At 47.8% G+C, this 19,691-nt stretch overlaps 1 protein-coding gene across 4 annotated transcripts; it reads left to right on the top strand.

Annotated features, from left to right (window-relative positions):
• Positions 1–7,089: 7,089 nt before the first annotated feature.
• PROKR2 (prokineticin receptor 2) lies at positions 7,090–17,877 on the top strand. Of its 4 annotated transcripts, XM_032351359.1 has the most exons (5): positions 7,090–7,477; positions 8,109–8,292; positions 9,686–9,740; positions 9,907–10,278; positions 15,833–17,877. In XM_032351359.1, exons 4-5 carry the CDS (start codon positions 9,947–9,949, stop codon positions 16,527–16,529), a joined length of 1,029 nt encoding a protein of 342 aa, XP_032207250.1. In that variant the 5' UTR covers positions 7,090–7,477; positions 8,109–8,292; positions 9,686–9,740; positions 9,907–9,946; the 3' UTR covers positions 16,530–17,877. The 4 variants fall into 4 exon arrangements, with proteins under 4 accessions (XP_032207250.1, XP_032207248.1, XP_032207247.1 ...); XM_032351357.1 differs by having other exon boundaries at positions 8,109–8,279; positions 9,686–10,278; XM_032351356.1 differs by having other exon boundaries at positions 9,686–10,278.
• Positions 17,878–19,691: the final 1,814 nt, after the last annotated feature.

The raw sequence follows: 19,691 nt of genomic DNA, 5'->3' as shown, positions 1-19,691 counted from the left end.
GGAAGAAGCAGGCTCCCTGCTGAGCAGAGAGCCTCATGTGGGGCTCAATCCCAGTACCCTGGGATCATGACCTGAGCTGAAGGCAGAGGCTTTAACCCATTGAGCCACCCAGGTGCCCCATCCCCACGCATGTCTTTTGAGAAAGATCTTGACACATACTCCAATTTGAGAACCACCATCCCGGTCAGTCCAGTCCGTGCTGGAACGCATTTGGTCCCTGGAGTCAAGCAGGGGCCTTGGGGATCTCATTCATTCTTCTCCTTCTTTGTCCTGGCCTTGGCTTCAGTGCCATGCTCTGCCCCCGAGGCAGGCAGAGTTGACCAGAGCAAGAGCCCAGTGAGGAATCCTGACCTCCGCCCAGTCTCCCTCACTCCAGGGAAACCACAATTCTCAAGTTAGTACAACAGAGTCTAGAATTGGGATCCTGGTGTGAATCTCAACTCTGCCACCCACTAGCTGTGTGAACTCTGGAACTTATTAGCCTCTCTGAGCCTGTTCTCTCAACTGCGTGAGAATGCCTGAATCCGACCGGGTTCCTTGGGAGCAAGCAATGGTATCCAATCCTGGATAAAGTAAGCCAAAAAGGGTAATGACTGAGCCCATAGTCTGGCTCACAGAATCAGAGCTGCAGCCAAAGGGGCAGGGCACGTAATCCTGGGATCAGAGACATGGGAGCAAATTGTGTTGTATGGCCCTGATGCCTCACTCCTCTGTGCGTATGTGCCCTTTGCAGTGTAACTGCGCAGTGCCCTCCTGTAGTAGGTAGGGGGACCTGCGCCAACTGCGACACTGCACTCCGACACATGCTTCAACCCATGGGATGTTAGCAGACGCCCAGCAAGAGAGCCTCGGAATAATTTTATACATTAGGATTTGCTAGCTCCTGCACCTCGGCCATTACCGTGTGAAGGACGCACTCAGATGAACTTGATAGAGGTGAGAGAAAACAACGGGGCCCACCAAGAATTACGGTACAACCATGCAAAGTAATGCCCAAGTGGCAAATATTCACACACACACACACACACCCTCGCTATTTCTGTGTGTGCCTTCCAAATGACAGCAATGACATCTCGTTGCAGGAGGATGCTCAGATCCCAAGGTTATTCTCTGCTCTTGGGCCAGGCCAACTGAAGAGCCTGGAGAATTAACACTACCCACCCCCACTTCTCAGGAGATGACTGAGCTCCCTCACTCCCTCTGCTGGTGGAACTCTAGAGCACTTGTTCCAGGCTTCCTTCCAGAGTTTCCCCAGGGCAATTAAATTCCATTTGCTCACAGTGGTAATTTGCATGGTTTCCCACCATTTTGTTGGCTGCTGCCCCTTCTCTGTCCCACTTTTCTACTTCCCTAACTTCCTTTCTTGGGATCATCTCCCTAGTAAACTCAGTGCCCTCTAATCTTTATCTCAGGATCTGCTTTTAGGGAACCCAAACTCAGACAGCCTACTTGCCCCTTGGGGCATGAATCAAGTCACATTCTTCTTACCATTTAAGTTAAATATCTCAGAGGGGCGCCTGGGTGGCTCAGTGGGTTAAGTTAAATATCTCAGAGACCTGTGTTACCCATAGGGAAAATGGCTTTCCGTCCTCCCCTGACTCCTCCCATCCTGAGCCCAAGCATCCCCCCCCCCCCCCCCCCCCCCCGAGTTTAGCCCGGTTTGCATTTGAATGTATATGAGAAAGTCCAGATAACAGGGATTCCTTCTAAGGAGCTGGACTGTGGAGAGGGGACGGAGGAAGCATGTAATTTTTTACTTTTTCTACTGTGTGACTGTGTCCCACGTGTTGTTCCACGTGTTGGCCCCCAAATGCAGTCTCAGGCAGGAGCTGGTGTCCTTCCCTGAGCTCAGGGAGAGGCAGCATGTGAGCCCTTGGGCTTTACCCAGAGGCAGAAGCCCAGGAGCCAAAAAAAAAAAAAAAATCAACACCCCCCAATATCTCATAAAACTAAACCCTTTCCAAACCCAACCAAAGATGGCTCTTGGCTTGATAGCCCTCAATCTTTCCGTCACGTGTGTTGTCATCCTATTATGCATCCATCCTTCCAGAGAACAATGCCATTTCCACCAAGAAGGTTGTATTAACGGAACTTTCCTTTACTGAGACCGATGATGACCTGCTTCTTGCAAGGACTTTGCTCTCTCAACCCACCCTGCCCCTACCACTTCCTCTTTCTGAGAGCTCTGAGAACTTTTGGAAAGTTCTTGAAATAATTACAAATTTCTAAACAAAAGTCTAGCTTTCATGCAAACTAGAGAGAGAGCACAAGCAGGCGGGGCAGCAGGCAGAGGGAGAAACAGGCTCCCCACCGAGCAAGGACAGGATGTGGGACTCCACCCCAGAACCCTGGGATCATAACCTGAGCCCAAGGCAGACACTCAATGACTGAGCCACCCAGGCACCCCAAACTACCGTGTTCCTGTGTCTCCTTCTGGAGGTAGGGAGTGCGCTGTCAGGCACAGAGCTTGATGCCTCCTCTCACTCCCAATTACAATCTTCCTGGCACTTCCTGGAAGCAGATGGAAACCAGAGAAAGAAAAATACCCTACCTGGGTCAGGTGAGTCAACCAGCACACCTTACAGATCCACTCCTTCTAGAATGCTGTGAAAACTGGGTAGATGGAATGAAGGGTAGAAGCCAGTGCCAACGCTTCTTGACCCACTTTTTCCAACAATGATTCAGAAAGCTTAATTACATTTACTTGTAAAGTAATTTAAAAGTTTACCTAAAATTATATCCCCCTTTTTCCAACAATAATTTGGAAAGCTTAATTACATTTACTTGCAAAGTAATTTAAAAGTTTACCTAAAAATATGTCTACAGTTGATAACAAGGGCAGCTTCTTAATTTGATGACTAATTACTCCATGAGAGACACATGGAGACACAGAAAAATAACTTGAGGTGAGTTTCTTGGAAACAGTGCTCCTCCCTACTGTATCTGGGGTGACTGAGAGGACACCCTGCATTCAGAACCAAGGTCAAGAGAAATTGCCGAGAAATCCTGCTTTTGGTGATTGCCTTCTTAGGGCTTCAGCAGATATTTGCTTGTTGACTCTGGTCCAACCCCTGGCACTCACTTCCACCAAAGACTGGGAAGTACAAAATGGCGAGACCCTATGGACTTGAACGTGGCGATATCTACCCAAATTACAAATGCTTTTGTTATTTATTTATTTTATTATTATTATTACTGCTTTCAGCAATACCACTTTTAGGAGTTTATTACCCAACTTAATGTGCTCGCTTTGGCAGCACATATACCAACTTATTTTCATTTGCCTATATACAAATAAATGTGACATACAGTTATTTACAGAAGCACTGGTAATTTTATACTATAACACTGTGTATAGCAGTACATTAGCCAAACATTAGGAAATAACTCAATTTGTAACTTAACAGACATAGTTTGAAAATATTAAGCCAATGTGTCCCGCTTAAAAAAAACTTAAGGGAACTTAAAAAAACCTGTAGCGTATCCACACAACACACTAGTCTACAATTGTAAAAGAATGAAGTATCACTCCATATTTTGATTCAGAAACTTCTTTGAGGGAAATAAATGAGAATATATCTTTGAATTTGTCAAAAGAAACACTAGAAGAATAGATGTAAAACAAAAGGTGCAAAGGGAAAAAGAGAGGAAGACAGAGGTGAGAAGGATGCTTCTCGAGGTATCCTTTTGTGTATGTTTTGATTTTTGAATCATGTGAATTTTTATTGATTCAAAAATTTTTATGACAAGGTGGTCTTTTATAAAAGACATTTTTAATCACATATTAATCAAGTGTGGAAGTATGGGAAGTTCAGGTTGTTTGTTTCCAGTTCCTTGTTAAACTAAAGAATGCTGCTATCAACGTCTTTGTAGGGAAATCTTTAACGACTCTGTTCATTATTTCCAGAGGAAAAACCCATTAAAATATAATTTCTGCATTAAAGGGTAGAAAATTTCCAAGCCTTTTTTTAATGTGTTAAAAAGTCAAGCTCCAGAAAATCTGTACCCACTTTCTTTAAAAAAGAGACTTTGTTCTTTAGAGCAGATTTAGGTTCACAGCAAAATGTAGCTGAAGGTACAGAGATTTCTCATATCCCCATACCCCCTCCCCGGCTCCCACACATGCCTTCCCCGTTACCAACATCCCACACCAGAGTGGTACATATGATGTAATCGATGAACCTACACTGACACATTATTATCACCCAAAGCCATAATTCACATGAGGGTTCACTCCTGCTCTGGTACTTTCTATGGGTTTGAACCAATGTATTAATTGACCCATACCCACCATCATAGTATCATAAAAAGTGGTGTCACTGCCGTAAAAATCCTCCATGCTCCAACTATCTATCACCTCCTCTTGCCTAACTTCTGGCAACCACTGATGATCTTACTGTCCCCACAGTTTTGCCTTTTCCAGGATGTCATAGAGTTGGAATGGTACAGTAGGTGGCCTTTTAAATGGGATTCTTTCACTCAGTAATATACACTGAAGGCTCTTCAGGGTCTGTACATGACTTGATGGAGAGCGCATTTCTTTTTAGCCTTGGATGACATCCTTTCATCTGGATGGACTCCAGATAATTGATCCATTTAACTCCTGAAGGACATCTTGGTTGCTTCCAAATTTTGGTGATTATGAATAAAACTGCTATTAACATCCATGTGCAGGTTTTTGTGTAGAATAAATTTTAAACTGCTTTGGGTAAAGCAAGCAATGTGATTGCTATATTTTATGGTAAGAATTTGTTTAGTTTTGTAAAGACCCACCAAACCTCCAAAGTGGCTGTACCATTTGGCATTCCCACCACAAATGAACGAGAGTTCCTGATGTTCCACTTCCTCACCAGCCTTTGGTGTTATCCATGTTCTGGACATTGGCCATTCTAATAAGTATGTAGTGGTATCTCAGTGATTTTTTTTTCCAAAGATTTTTGTTTATTTACTTATTTGAGAGAGTGAGAGAGAGCACGGGTGGGGAAGAAGGGCAGAGGGAGAGGGAGAGGCAAACTCCCTGCTGACCAGGGAGCCGGATGTGGGACTCGATCCTAGGATCCCGGGATCATGACCTGAGCTGAAGGCAGACGCTTAACTGACTGAGCCACCCAGGCACCCCTCATGGATGTTTTAATTTGCATTTCCCTTATGATACATGCTCAGTTACATCTGTATATCTTGTTGTGAGGTGTCAATGAAGGTTTGGGCCAAATTTTTTATTGGTTTGTTTGTTTTCTTATTGAATGAGTTTTCAGAGTTCTTTATGTATTTGGGGTTAAAGACCTTTATCAGATGTATCTTTTGCAAATGTTTTTCTCCCAGTCTGTAGTTTGCCTTTTAATTTTTCTTGACAGTGTCTCTTGCAGAGCTGACATTTTTAATCTTAATGAAGTCCAACTTCTTAATTCTTTTCTTTTATGGATCCTGCCTTTGTTGCTGTATCTAAAAAGTCATCACCAAATCCAAGGTCATCTAGATTTTCTCCTGTGTTATCTTCTAGTTTTATAGTTTTGCATTTTACAGTTGAGTCTGTGATACCCTTTGAGTTAACTTTTGTGACAGCTATAAAGTCTGTGTGTAGATTGATTTTTTTACATGTGGATGTCTAATTATTCCAGCGCCATTTGTTGAAAAGAATTTTTCTCCATTGTACTGCCTTTCCTCCTTTGTCAAAAATCAAAAGACTGTATTTCTGTGGGTCTATTTCTGGGCTCTCTGTTCCCTTCCATTGATCTATTTGCCTATTCTTTCACTAATACCACACTGCCTTGATTACTGTAGCTTTATAGTAAGTCTTGATGCCGGGTAATGTCAGTGCTCCAACTTTAACTTCTCCTTCAATGTTGTGTTAGCTCTCCTGAATCGTCATATAAACTTTGGAATCTCTTTGTTGAGATCCACAAAATAACTTGCTGGATTTTGATTGGGATTTTATTGACTCTATGGATCAAATTGGGGAAAACGGACATCTTGACAAGATTGAGCCTTCCTGTTGGTGAACATGAAATTTCTCTCCATTTATTTAATTCTTCTTTGATTTCTGTCATTAGGGTTTTCTAGTTTTCCTCATAGGAACATTATACATATTTTGCTAGATTTATACCTAAGCATTTTATTGTGGGGGCTACTGATGTAAATAGTATTATATTCTAAATTACAAGTTCCACTTGTTCATTCCTGGTATCTAGGAAAGCAGTTGACTTTTTGCGGGCATGAGGAGAGAGGTTGGGGAGGGGCAGGGTGAAAGGGAGAGAATCTTAAGAAGGCTCCCCACCCAACCCCATGGGGGCTGGATCTCTCAACCCTGAGATCATTATCTGAGCCAAAGTCAAGAGTCCGGCATTTAACCAACTAAGCCACCCATGTGCCCCAAAACATTTGACTTTTGTATATTAATCTTGTATCCTTAAACTTTGTTATAATAATTTACTGGTTAGAGGAATTTTTTTTTTTTTGGTCAATTTCTTCGGATTTCCTAGACATCATGCCATCTGCAACACAGAGCATTTTATTTCTTCCTTTCCAATCCGAAAAAAGAATCTGCCCAATCTGTGTTAAGAAAACCAAGGACCAGAGAGGCAATAGAAACTGCCTAAAATCAGAGCCCGGAGGGAGCAAGGTGGAGGCCTCTGGAAACAGGGCTCCAGACAGGGAGGGGATGTGGGATGGGAAGTGGGATGATGGTCTTTGAAAGGCCAAGGACTCGGGCAGTGGTGGGTATTGTTATCTCAGGGTACCGGTGAGGACCTCAGGGTAGGCGATTTCAGCAGGCGACCGGAATTCCCAACTTCCCCGGGGGCCTCCGTCTCCACCACCACCCACCCCAAAGGGCCCACTCTGCACCCCCAAATTCTCCCCAGCACCAGCTCTCGAGCACACGGAATGTACCGCAGCCTACTCCTGAACGAGTCGCCCTGTGCGGGAGCGGACGGTAGCACGGGGCTCTTGCCAAAGGCTGGATACTCGGCTTGGTGACCCCCGCGAGGCGCTTCAGCGGGGCACTGGGGGCCTTGCTGGTTCCTCGGAATCCGCACCCTCTAACCCCAGCTAAAGTCCCATTCATACTCGGGTGCGAGGACGCAGGAGCCCCTGCGAATGGCCAACCCGGCGGACTGGGTGTCCGTGCCAACGCAACCAGAACTCCGCGCGCCCCGTGCGGGGGGCACACCAGGTGCAGAAGCGCAGCGCCCAGCCTGCGCCGCTGTGCGGAGGGAGGCCGGCTGGGTACCCCAGGGCGGAGTCGAGCGCGGGGCGGGGCGCACCGGGCCGGGTCCGAGGCGCCGTGCTGAACAGCAGGGGCGGAGCGCCAACTCCAGCGGGAAGACAGAGACCGCGACGCGCGGGGGAAGCGCGCTGGAGCAAGGAAGAAAGAAGGACACCCCGTACGCAGCGCTACTGCACGCACAAGTTGGGTTCCCCCAGGACCAAACCGAACTGCCAGGGCAGCCGAGCGACCCGGGAGGAGGCGCCCAGGCAGGTAGGTACTGAGCTGTATACCGGGTCTCCCTTGGTGAGGTGGGGGGCTTCGCCCGGCCTGGGGGCTCAGACGCCCACTTCTTTCTCGGGGGGATTCTGGTGCCTTGGCCTCCCGCAGCTTTCGGAAGGTACTCGGGCTGGCTCGCAGTGGAAGAGTTCCTGCCGGGAGAGTCCACCACCCACCACGGGCCCGCCAGGACCGGGCGACGGGAAGCCGAGACTGGGGCGCGCGGGCGCGGGCGGAGGGGGCCGGGCCGGCGGGTGTTGGGTGGGCGGGCGAACGCCAAACTGCAGGGGAGGGTATGTGCAGGGAGCGGGGCATCTTGTCCAAAGAGAGACTGAAAAGGGAAGCCTCTCCGGGAGAATTCCTGCTCACCGGTTCCTGCCCCTACCCCCCAGTTTTCTTTTCATCCGGAGGCCTCGCATGCTTCGTTTTTTGAGCCTCAATTTCTGACTCGATTCCCGCCCTTGTTGGGCGGCGCCTCCGGGACCGCGCGGTCGCGCGGGGGGTGAGTATGGGAGGGCAGGGGAGGGAGTCTGCTCCCGGAGCGGATGGATCTGGGACGGGGAGTGCATCCCGCGAAAAATGGGGCCGGGAACTGAGCCACACGGGCTCACGTCCTCTCCTCCAGGGTCGGGGACTGGAGAGCCGCGGAGCGCGGAAGGCGGGAGGACGGGAGTCCCGCTTCCCCGTCTCGGGCTGAGCGCTGTCTGGAGGGACTGGGGTTTCGCAAGAGAGGGAGAAGCCACCCGGACGGAGGACACTCCGGCCGCGGGCGCCGCTGGCACCCCATCTGTCGAAGGTCCTTCCCTCGGGTATGCGGCCGGCCGACGTGCCGCAGGTCGGAGTGGCCCGGCCACCCTGCCACTGTTGTCCCTGCCGCTATGGTTCCCATTCCTCGCTCTCCCCCTCCTCTGACAGGGCCGAGCCAAATCCACTGTCCAGTTTGGTCCACTTCTTACTACCAGCATCCGGTGGCCCCCACGCTTGGGGTCGTTTCCAGTTGTGTTAAGCGGGGAGAGGCGGATGACAGTTTGATGGCTGGGGTCCTCATTCTTCGGGTTTGGGAATCTGAGCAAAGTGGTTCTGAAGAGGCCCTCAGACGCCTTGCACCCCATGGTGGCCCCTCTCCTGAGGGCTCAGTACTTCAGAGACTTTATTTTCCTTTGCCGTGGGCATCTTGAGGTACTGAGAACATAAAGAACTCAGGCAAAGAAAGACATTTCAACCCTCAGGCCCTCCGGTGTCCTCACTGACACCACCTTCCCCCCACCCCCAACCTCCATTCTTGGGGGCTCTTTTCGGTTCAAGTGGAGGAGCCACCACTTTCAGAGGCCGGAGACCTTGGTGACCAGATGTGGTGCCTCTCAGTTAGGGTTGATCCTGGTCGGGAACCGAGTGGGGGGTCTGGTGAAGGGGACAGGGAGCTGATCAGAAGAGTGGGAGCAGGGAGGAGAAGCAGACAAAGCATTTCTTTTTAGATCTTGTTCCCAAAGCACAGAGGGAGCAGAATTCCCTCTCATCCACAGTCCCCTTCACCTACAGAATCCTGGTTGGATCCCCATTCATACATCCCACAGACTCCTGTCCTGCCCCTGCTGCGTGCCAGGCCCTGGGCTAGGCAGCAGGAATTTGGTTTACAGGAAGATCAGGACTCAGACAGTGTAAATCACTAGCCCAAGATGACTCAGCCTGTTCATGTGCAAATGAATTTGGTGATTTCCACGTCCATGGTTTGGCCAGGACATAGGGAGCAGTGCCCTGCTTCCGAGGAAAGACCCTGCTGTGTGTATTCCTGTCCTCCAGCTTCATTGTCCTTAACCAACAGATGGCACAACTTTGTGACTGCTGCGGAATACTGGGGCAGCTGCCTGGACAGCTTGGGAAACTTTGCGAAGACCCTGTGGGAGCTGATGGTGGGAAAGGGAGCGTGACTGGGCAGTCACACTGGTGCTGGCCTCTGGGAAAAGGGCAAAGATGTAGGTTGTTGTTGGATGTCTTTGGAGAGAGACATTCTGTGCCCAGTACTGCCTGTCAGCCCGTGGAAGATTTCCCAATTTCCAGGTCTCATGTCTCCCCTCCCATGTACCCCGGTTAGTTCTGTCTGAGGGGAGTCCCTGGGTCTGGTCAGTCTCTACTTGGGGAACCCTGGTAGCATACTACCAGGCGTTCTCCTGTAGGGTGCCCACTGGTTGTGTCTCCTTTCAGGGTCCAGGATGACATTTTGACTCTCCTCAGGGAAGCGGGCAGTGTGCTAGGCTGGGTGAGTCGTGACACCTGAAGGTCCAAACCCCCAGCTCAGCGTGCTGAGACTCACATACCACTCCTCCTGCTGTCTCCACCATGGCAGCCCAGCATGGAAACACTAGCTTTGCCCCCAACTTCAATCCGGCTCAAGACTCCACTTCCCCCCTCCCCTTCAACTTCAGCTACGGTGATTATGACCTCCCTCTGGATGAGGATGAGGACATGACCAAGACCCGGACCTTCTTTGCTGCCAAGATCGTCATCGGGGTGGCACTGGCGGGCATCATGCTGGTCTGTGGCGTGGGCAACTTCGTCTTTATCGCTGCCCTCGCCCGCTATAAGAAGCTGCGCAACCTCACCAACCTGCTCATCGCCAACCTGGCCATCTCCGACTTCCTGGTGGCCATCATCTGCTGCCCCTTCGAGATGGACTACTACGTGGTGCGCCAGCTGTCCTGGGAGCACGGCCACGTGCTCTGTGCCTCCGTCAACTACCTGCGGACCGTCTCTCTCTACGTCTCCACCAACGCCCTGCTGGCCATAGCTATCGACAGGTGAGGATGATGTGGGCCGATGGGGGGGGTGGGGCACAGATGGGGGGCAGGCTGCCCCTTTCCTCACTTCCGCTCTAACAGATTGGCCCTGCTGCTGGTCTGCCTGCCTGCTCCTCTATCCGGGGGAAGAAGAGACCCGGTGTCTCTGCTTGTGGCTCAGATTCCCCCCAAACTAGAGCGGGACGCCCAAGCACCCCAGCTCAGGGCCACGCCTGCAGATACCACTTTTGCCGCAGACTGGCCTCAAAAGCAAAAGCAGAAGGGTTGGGCCACTGGCTACTCAGAAGCCACGGAATACTGAATTCACCAGGGCAATTTCCAGTCGAGAAAACATGGACCGAGTTTTTCCTGCCACCCTTCCCCAAGCCTAGATCAAGAACATTCCTGACTCCCTTATGCCCTGTACCAGACAGTCCTCCCACCCCAGCTGTCTGATTTCACTCAGCACAGTTTAGTTTTGCCTGTTCTTTAACTTCATGAAAAATGGAATCCTATAGTAATGTACCCTGGTTCCTGGTGGCTTTGTTGTAGAGCCAATTTTAAAATAAGGTAATGGCCTATTTGTAGGAAAAAGGGAAGGACATCCTTCCTTTTGTTTTCTTGCATACATCCATGGACTCATTTGCATACATTTGCATGAGATGTTCTGGAAGTCCTTGCTCTATTATAGATTTACAAAATTTATAAAATTCCTAGTAGCAACTTAGGACAAATCTTACAAATGTTTTAATTCTGTAAACAGCTATAGGCCAATGTCAGACCACCAGTAGCTCTGTTTTGGGGGTCGGGGGCAATTGCTGAAACGTCTTCTGGGTAAACATCTTTTTTCTTTTTGGTCTCCTTTGAACTCTTCAGTTTTTTCCTTGTTCTCGGTGCTACTTAGGTTTGTCATTCTTTTTAATCAACAAATTGATTATTTTCCATAATGAAATATACACAGAGGTAGAAGAGCCATTTTCTTTGTGTAACATAATTCCTGCAGGAGAAACCATTTTGTTATTACAGCTCTGAGGCTCTCCAGCCCTCAGATCAGTGTTTACAAAAGGTAACTGTCAACCAAAGGTACAAAATTGCCCCAGGCAAATGATACAGAGTCAGATCTGGTGCCACCCCAGCCCTACTGAAAGAGAGTCCCTTGAGCTCCATCCCAGGAATCTGCGTTTTTATTCAATTTCCTGAGGGATGCTGTTCTCATCCCCTTTGTCCCACTGAAACATTTGTCTTTATCATGTTGGGGGTTTGGGGCAATATAGGAGTTTCTCAGGAAGCAACCATCCAGTTACATCACAAACAGTGGTTTCTTTTTCACCCCAAACTAGCTTTCCGGCTCCCGTCCTCTGATCACCCAGGCTGGAAACATTATCATCGGTCTTTTTTTTTTTTTAAGTTTTTATCTGAATTCCAGTTAGTTACCACACAGTCTAACAGTAGTGATTGAACAGTGCCATTCAACACCTGGCACTCATCACATGCCCTCACCCTCCTCCCCTCCGGTAGCCACCAGTTTGTTCTTTGTTGTAAGACTGTTTCTCAATTTGATCCTCTCTCTCTTTTTTCCCCTTCGATCATCTGTTTCTTAAATTCCACATATACTGAAATCATACGGTATTTGTCTTTCTGTGACTGACTTATTTCACTTAGCATTATACTCTCTAGCTCCATCCTTGTTGTTGCAAATGGCAAGATTTTATTTTTTTTTTTATGGCTGAGTAATATTCCAGAGTGTGTGTGTGTTCATGTGTGTGTGGGTGTACAACATATGCTAACATATATATAGACCACATCTTCTTTATCCATTCATCAATTGATAGACACTTGGGCTGTTTCCATCATTTGGCTATTGTAAATAAGGCTACTATAAATACAGGGGTGCATGTATCCCTTTGAACTAGTGTTTCTTTGGTAAATACCCAGCCGTGAGATGGCTGGATCAGTGGATAGCTTCTACTTTTAACTTTTTGAGGAGTCTCCAAACTGTTCTTCACAGCAGCTGAACCAGCTTACATTTTCACCAACAGCACATAAATTTCCTTTTTCTCCACGTCTTCACCAACACCTGTTGTTTCTTGTGTTTTTTATTTTAGCCATTCTGACAGGTAGGAGGTGATATCTCACTGTAGTTTTGCTTTGCATTTCCCTGATGATGAGTGATGCTGACCATGTCTATTGCCCATCTGTATGTCTTCTTTGGAGAAATATCTGCTCATGTCTTCTGCCCATTTTTTCATTGGATTATTTGTTTTTTGGGTGTTGAGTTGGATAAGTTCTCTATATGTTTTGGATACTAACCCTTCATTGGATATGTCATTTGCAAATACCTTCTCCCATTCCAGAGGATACCTTTTAGTTCTGTTGACTGTTTCCTTTGCTGTGAAAAGCTTTTTATTTAGATGTAGTACATTTAAATGTAGATCTAACTATATTTAGATGTAGTTCATTTTTGCTTTTGTTTCCCTTGCCTCAGGAGACAGATCTAGAAAAATGTTGCTATAACCGAGATCAGAGAGATTACTGCCTGTTCTCTCTTCTAGGATTTTTATGGCTTCAGGTCTCACATTTAGGTCTTTAATCCATTTTAAATTTACTTGTGTGTATGGTGTAAGAAAGTGGTCTGCTTTCATTCTTTTGCATATAGCTGACCACTGGAGCATGGGAAGCAGAGCCTGAGATGCGAAGGTGAGGACTGTTCTGGAAATCCTGTACAGCTAACCAAGAGGACTCTCGAAGCAGAGCTAATTCAGGACACACACACTCTCTTTCTCTTTCTCTCTTTTCTTCTGCCCCCACCCCCTCCCCCCGCCCCGCCATGTAGTTTCAGCATGAAAAGTATCTCAATAACCAATGCCAGAGAGAATTCCTACATTCCTACCTATTTGGTCATCAACTCTTAAATTCTGATATTTTCTCGTCCCATAACACCTTCTTCATTAAAAAGATGTCCCAACATGCAGAGCTGCCATCAAATAAATCAGAAAGGAAAGAACAATGACCTAGGAGTTACTCAGAACATCTGGGTTCCAAGCTGTGCACTTGGATAAATCCCTTATCCTCCTGGGACTTACAGATCTTCATCTGTGAAATGGACGTAGTAATAACTTCGCTGACAACCTCTCCAGTTTCTTGTCAGGTTCAGAGAAGGTAAACAGACATAAAGCATGTTGGAAGCTATAGGTCTTCGCTAAAACTGATCATTATCCATGACTTGTCCATTGGCAAGAAGGACATCTGCAAGGTCTTTGTTACCATCTTGTCTTCTTGGATGTGTGTGTCCTGAGATCCGCACTCTCCTAGGGTCTGTACAAGAGGTCTCTAGGAAACCAGGTCCTCTGCACATGAACCTTGCTCTTCTTCTGGCTGTGAAACACTATCCAGAAACATTAGTAGATAGCCCTTCTGGTATTTCTATATAGCAGGACCAAGGAGTAAACTGAAGTGCCCAGGGAGGCCTGTGTCTCTCCTACCCACCTGTGTCGGGGCTTGTAAGCTTATCTAACCAAGTATAAAATAGTCCCAGTGCTCACTCTCCAATACCAGTGTCATCACAGTGAAAGTGAAAGTTTGGCCATCCATCTTTCTTATAATTTTGCTGTATTTTTCAATTGATTTAGAACCTGAGTACTATTTATTAGGCTCTCCTGTTATAAAGCCTGAAATTCCATGTGCTGCCTTGACATCTTCAAGCCTCCCAGAGCCTCCGAGGTCTCCAGCCATGAGGTCCTCTGTTCCTGCCAGATACTGCCCTCCACCCAGCAGGAAAGCCTCCTAACCTGCTATTCCTCTCTCTGCTAGACCAACTGCACCCCCGATCCTCAATCTGATGGGTTTCCCCTCACTATCACCTGGCAGAATTATTCAGACAAGCAAATCGAATCATCCCATGGGAGTCAAGGGTCACTTTGTCCTCTTGTCACTATAAAGCCTGCTGCCCACAGCCCCTGCTGGTTCCTTCTGTCCCTGGGTGCAACTCCTACGTGGCTCTGCAGGGTGGGCACCATCCCTCTCCCTGTGCTGTGAGTATATGTGACTAGTTAACTGCTGTTGATCTCATCTGCCCAGTGTCAGGTGTTGTGTGTTCACTCATCTTGTACTGTATAGATCGGGAGAATCCTGCCTTCATCGGGGGAGTGAATAGGAGGTGGCCAGAATCTCAGTATCTTCCTGAAGCATTCCCAGACTACGTCACTAGCATAATGACCATGTCTTCCTTCAAGTTATTCTTAACCTATCCCTTGGTTATTCTAGGTCTGGGGTGGAAGAGAAACTCTCTGAGGTCAAGGACTGTGTCGTCTTCTACTTTGTCTCCATCTACATAGGTTGGGCACACAGTAGGACCAGCAACCTGTCAGGCATTTACTAGATCATAGCGGGTACAATTGATGTCCCTCTTGTATCCCGTTACTAACACTTAGGTGCACACCTGTCCATTCCCACTTGCCAACAAACAACTGCCTTTCTTTGCTTGAAGGCTTTCTCTGGCTCCCTCACCAATGACTCTGCTGGTTGGTGAAACAATATCCTGGATCCCCTTCCCCGGAGTGCCCCACATCTGCTCCAGGGGTTCCTCAGCAGGAATAAGCATCAGCTGCCTACAGTGAAGCCTTGCTCTATAACAGCCTATATTGACTGCCTTCCCATGCCGAGCCCCCAAAGGCCTCCAACCTCTTTCCCAGGCTCACTGGAAAGATCAGGATAAAGCCTCATGCTGTGTGCTGCTTTAAGATGTCAAGGCAACATCACACACCTCATCTGAGCTTGAGACAGCCCGGGGAGGTAGTTGTAAAAGTTTGGTATCGGGAGCTGGCATTCTGGTCCTTGCACTCAGTGAGGCTGGTCATTTCCTTCTCTCCTTAGATAGATTCCTTAGATTCCACGGCAAGCCCACCCCCTACTCTCCTTCCTGCTTTGTAAGGCAGGGTGACACCTGGGGGGTGGGGGGAGAGAGAGAAAGCCCTAGCCCACTGCCCTGAGAAGACCCCCATCTCTCTCTCTGAACTCCAGAGCCCTTCTTTCCCCTCTTACCCATGAGACATTTGGAATGAAGAGTTCTGAAAGCATGAGGTTCTTGGGGAGAATGGCAAGACAGAAGGTCAAGGTGGTATCCATAGGACTAACAGTAAAATTCCACCTATATTCACTGAATACCTACTACCTGCGAAGCATTTTACAAACATTATCATATTTAATATTTATAGCAGCCCCACAAGGTAGGTGTCACTTTATCCCACGTTGCACTTGAAGAAACAAATCTCAGAAACGCTGCGCCAATGGAGGTTGGCGGGTGAAGGGGGGGGGGGGTGCTGGGATCTATTCCACCTGTCTGACCAAAGCCTGTGCCGTTTCCACTAAACCCCAGCACTACTCCAAATGCCAAAGGATGTTGCTAAAATAAGACAAACCCTGTCCAAACTGGATAATTACACGGGGACTCGTTGTGCCATTCTGTCTGCTTTGGCGGCGTGTTTGGGCCAACCTCCAGACGGATGTTTCCCAGCACGCCTCCTTATTACTGATGGCTTTCCGCCCCTGCTCTCCCCGTCCCCCCCCGCCCCCCCAGATATCTCGCCATCGTGCACCCCTTGAAGCCACGGATGAACTATCAAACGGCCTCCTTCCTGATCGCTTTGGTCTGGGTGGTGTCCATCCTCATCGCCATCCCGTCGGCCTACTTCACCACGGAGACGGTCCTGTTCATCGTCAAAAGCCAGGAGAAGATCTTCTGCGGCCAGATCTGGCCGGTGGACCAGCAGCTCTACTACAAGTCGTACTTCCTATTCATCTTCGGTGTGGAGTTTGTGGGCCCCGTGGTGACCATGGCCCTGTGTTACGCCCGCGTCTCCCGCGAGCTGTGGTTCAAGGCGGTGCCGGGCTTCCAGACGGAGCAGATCCGGAAGCGGCTGCGCTGCCGCCGGAAGACGGTGCTGGTGCTCGTGTGCGTCCTCACGGCGTACGTGCTGTGCTGGGCGCCCTTCTACGGCTTCACCATCGTGCGCGACTTCTTCCCCGCCGTGTTCGTCAAGGAGAAGCACTACCTCACGGCCTTCTACGTGGTCGAGTGCATCGCCATGAGCAACAGCATGATCAACACCGTGTGCTTCGTGACGGTCAAGAACAACACCATGAAGTACTTCAAGAAGATGATGCTGCTGCACTGGCGGCCCTCGCACCACGGGAGCAAGTCCAGCGCCGACCTGGACCTCAAAACCAGTGGCGTGCCCGCCACCGAAGAGGTGGACTGTATCAGGCTGAAGTAGCCCGCGGGTGGAAGGCCCGACAGCCGGAACTCCGCACGTCATCCCCTGGGAGCCAAGTTCACAACGACTATGTACCACACCTCACGGCCCTCAAGGGGCTGGAGGCCGCTCAGTCCTGACAGGCAGTGGGACTCAAGGGGCTGGAGGCCGCTTAGTTCTGACGGGCGGTGGAACTCGAGGCGGGTAACCGCAGCTGAGGTGAACTGACCACCCACTGTGTGCTGGCCGCACCAAGGAGATAGGACAAGGCCACCGGGAGCTGACATTTACCCGTTACCTACTGTGGGCAAAAATTAAATAACAAGCCAAAATGGCAGAAGCTATTGGAATCACCAGTCAGGGACCTCACATGGTTAGCTGCACTCACTCTCCATCGCGCTACCTGTATTCTCTAGCTCATCAGGGCAGCAACGTCAAAGCTTATAGAATAAGCCACTTAGACATGACGGGAAAGGCAAGGGTAAGTTCGTCAGAGTGTGCAGTTTATAGCCTCATGATAAGAGAGTTCATGCCATCCCATTGAACTTTCCCACTCAGCTCCTACTACCTCCCTAAAGGTATTCTCTTAAGATTCTGGCTCATTTTCTCATAACCAGGCCATTGGTTATCTACAATGGTGCAATTTCAAAGGAAAGGACCAGAAAAATCTCTTCTCCACGGATGCTTGCAAGCTCATCATTCTTTTGGGTGAACACAGGCAGTCCTGAAATGAGGAACACACCCAGTCCCTGACACCTTAGCATAAAGGATTTTGGGGGGTTGTAAGGTCAGGGAGGAAGGGGACAGAGAAAAAGGTAGAGCTTGCCCCTGGCGATGGATGTAATCCATGTGGCTAAGGTCTGGATGACTTTCTAGGACAAATCTCTTTTGAGAACAAAGGAAACGAGCTGCACTTGGAAAGGAAAGGCCTGGATTCAAGCCTCATGTGACCTGGCTGCTTACTCTCTCTGCTTCTAGGTTTTGGGTCAGTGAAACAAGGATGATGAGAACACCCGTACTGTCTACCTTACAGGACTCGGGAGAACCCATGGAGGCCACAGTTGCTGAAAGTGCTTTTTAACTCTACCAGTGATAAAAATGAATAAGTGATATTGGACAGTTTGGATTAGGGAAACCCCATCCACTATAACTTACTATGAAGAAACACTCCCACTTTTGGACCAGAGACCTCTGAACTCTTCACGGTGCAGCCTGTCCTCTGGGGCCCCCCCCAAAAAAAATAAATCAAGGAACCCCCGTCCTGGGTAAAAATGAGGAAAATTTAACATCAGAATTTCAGTGACAACCACCCCCTTAGCCTCCTCAGAAGTGTTGACAATCTTCCCTGCATGTTGTCAAGCAGCACGTCCCAAGGCTGCATAACATTTATATTATTATACATGTGTGGTGATTGTGTATATATGTCTTCCGCTCTTCCTTGGTCCTTTTGAAGCAGAGACTACAAATGGTACCTGGTTTGGGACTGATCCATCCACACTGGGATAACTCCTACTTTTCTCTAGAAAAAGGGTTATTGGGTTGTTTGTTTGTTTTTTAATTAATCGCTGGTTTGTCTACCCAAGAGTGAAGCTTCAAGGAACTCTTTCTTCCATCACCACCCAGCGCACTCACCTTCAGCCCAATCACTGTACCTCCAAAAATGCAAACTCACTTTAATATTAGCTTAAGCCAAATGGTTTGTAAATTCTGTGTTTACAAAAATTACTTAATGCATTTTACAGCCAAGCAAGTAAGTATTTGTGGTTATCTGCTTTTTTACAACTATCACTGTGCTTTTATTTATTACTCCCATCCAGGATGGGGGCACCAATTGTGTCTGACAAAAGAATTCAGACCTTTTTTCCCCCTTTTTATCCTAATACGTACATTCCCCTTTAATTTAAATTTAACTGAAACAGCTTTTGTAAATATCAGTGTGTATTGTGATTTTCCAGTGAATCAGTGTTATGTTGTTATCCAATTAAATAATTAACATATGGAATCTTAACCACAGTGTTCAGTTGTTTCCCGACTAATCTTTTTATATATATTAGTATATTTAGATATAGTATGTTTAGATCTAAAACTAAATAGTTCAATCCTGAAACAGAGAAGAAACTTGTTGAAGGCGTATTTAGAACAGCGGCAGTTCGTGCCAGCATCCGTCCTCCCCTTGGTTACCCGCATGCAAAAACTGCTTCCTGCCTGTGTTACCCCTTAGTTTCCAAATTGTTGTTTGTGTAATGAATACTGCTGTTTGCATGGAGACTTTCCATTCGTCTAACTGGTGTTAAAGTAATAAATAATAAATTAATTGCATTTGTGTTGGGGCACCTGGGTGGCTCAATGGGTTAAGCCTCTGCCTTCAGCTCAGGTCCCGGTCTCAGGGTCCTGGGATTGAGCCCCAAATCGGTCTCTCTGCTCAGTAGGGATACTGCTTCCCCCCACCACCCCTGCCTCTCTGCCTACTTGTGATCTCTCTCTCTGTCAAATAAATAAATAATTTTTTTTAAAAATTGGATTTGTGTTTACTCTTCTCAAGACTAATTGATGATAAGCTTAAGATACTTTTTTTTCTTTTTTTCTTTTTCTTTTCTTTTATTTTTTTAAATTTATTTTTTATTTATTTTCAGCATAACAGTATTCATTGTTTTTGCACCACACCCAGTGCTCTATGCAATCCGTGCCCTCTATAATACCCACCACCTTGTTCCCCCAACCTCCCATCCTTCGCCCCTTCAAAACCCTCAGATTGTTTTTCAGAGTCCATAGTCTCTCATGGTTCACCACCCCCAATTTCCCTCAACTCCCTTCTTTCTAACTCCCCATGTCCTCCATGCTTTTTGTTATGCTCCACAAATAAGTGAAATCATATGATAATTGACTCTCTCTGCTTGACTTATTTCACTCAGCATAATCTCTTCCAGTCCCGTCCATGTTGCTACAAAAGTTGGGTATTCATCCTTTCTGATGGACATATAATACATAGTGTATATGGACCACATCTTCCTTATCTGTTCGTCCGTTGAAGGGCATCTTAGTTCTTTCCACAGTTAGGCGACTGTGGCCATTGCTGCTATAAACATTGGGGTACAGATGGCCCTTCTTTTCACGACATCTGTATCTTTGGGGTAAATACCCAGTAGTGCAATTGCAGGGTCATAGGGAAGCTTTATTTTTAAT

The sequence above is a fragment of the Mustela erminea genome, chromosome 7 (genome assembly GCF_009829155.1).
Source record: "Mustela erminea isolate mMusErm1 chromosome 7, mMusErm1.Pri, whole genome shotgun sequence".
Lineage (NCBI taxonomy): Eukaryota > Metazoa > Chordata > Mammalia > Carnivora > Mustelidae > Mustela > Mustela erminea.
This window is presented reverse-complemented; position numbering and strand designations above follow the sequence as displayed.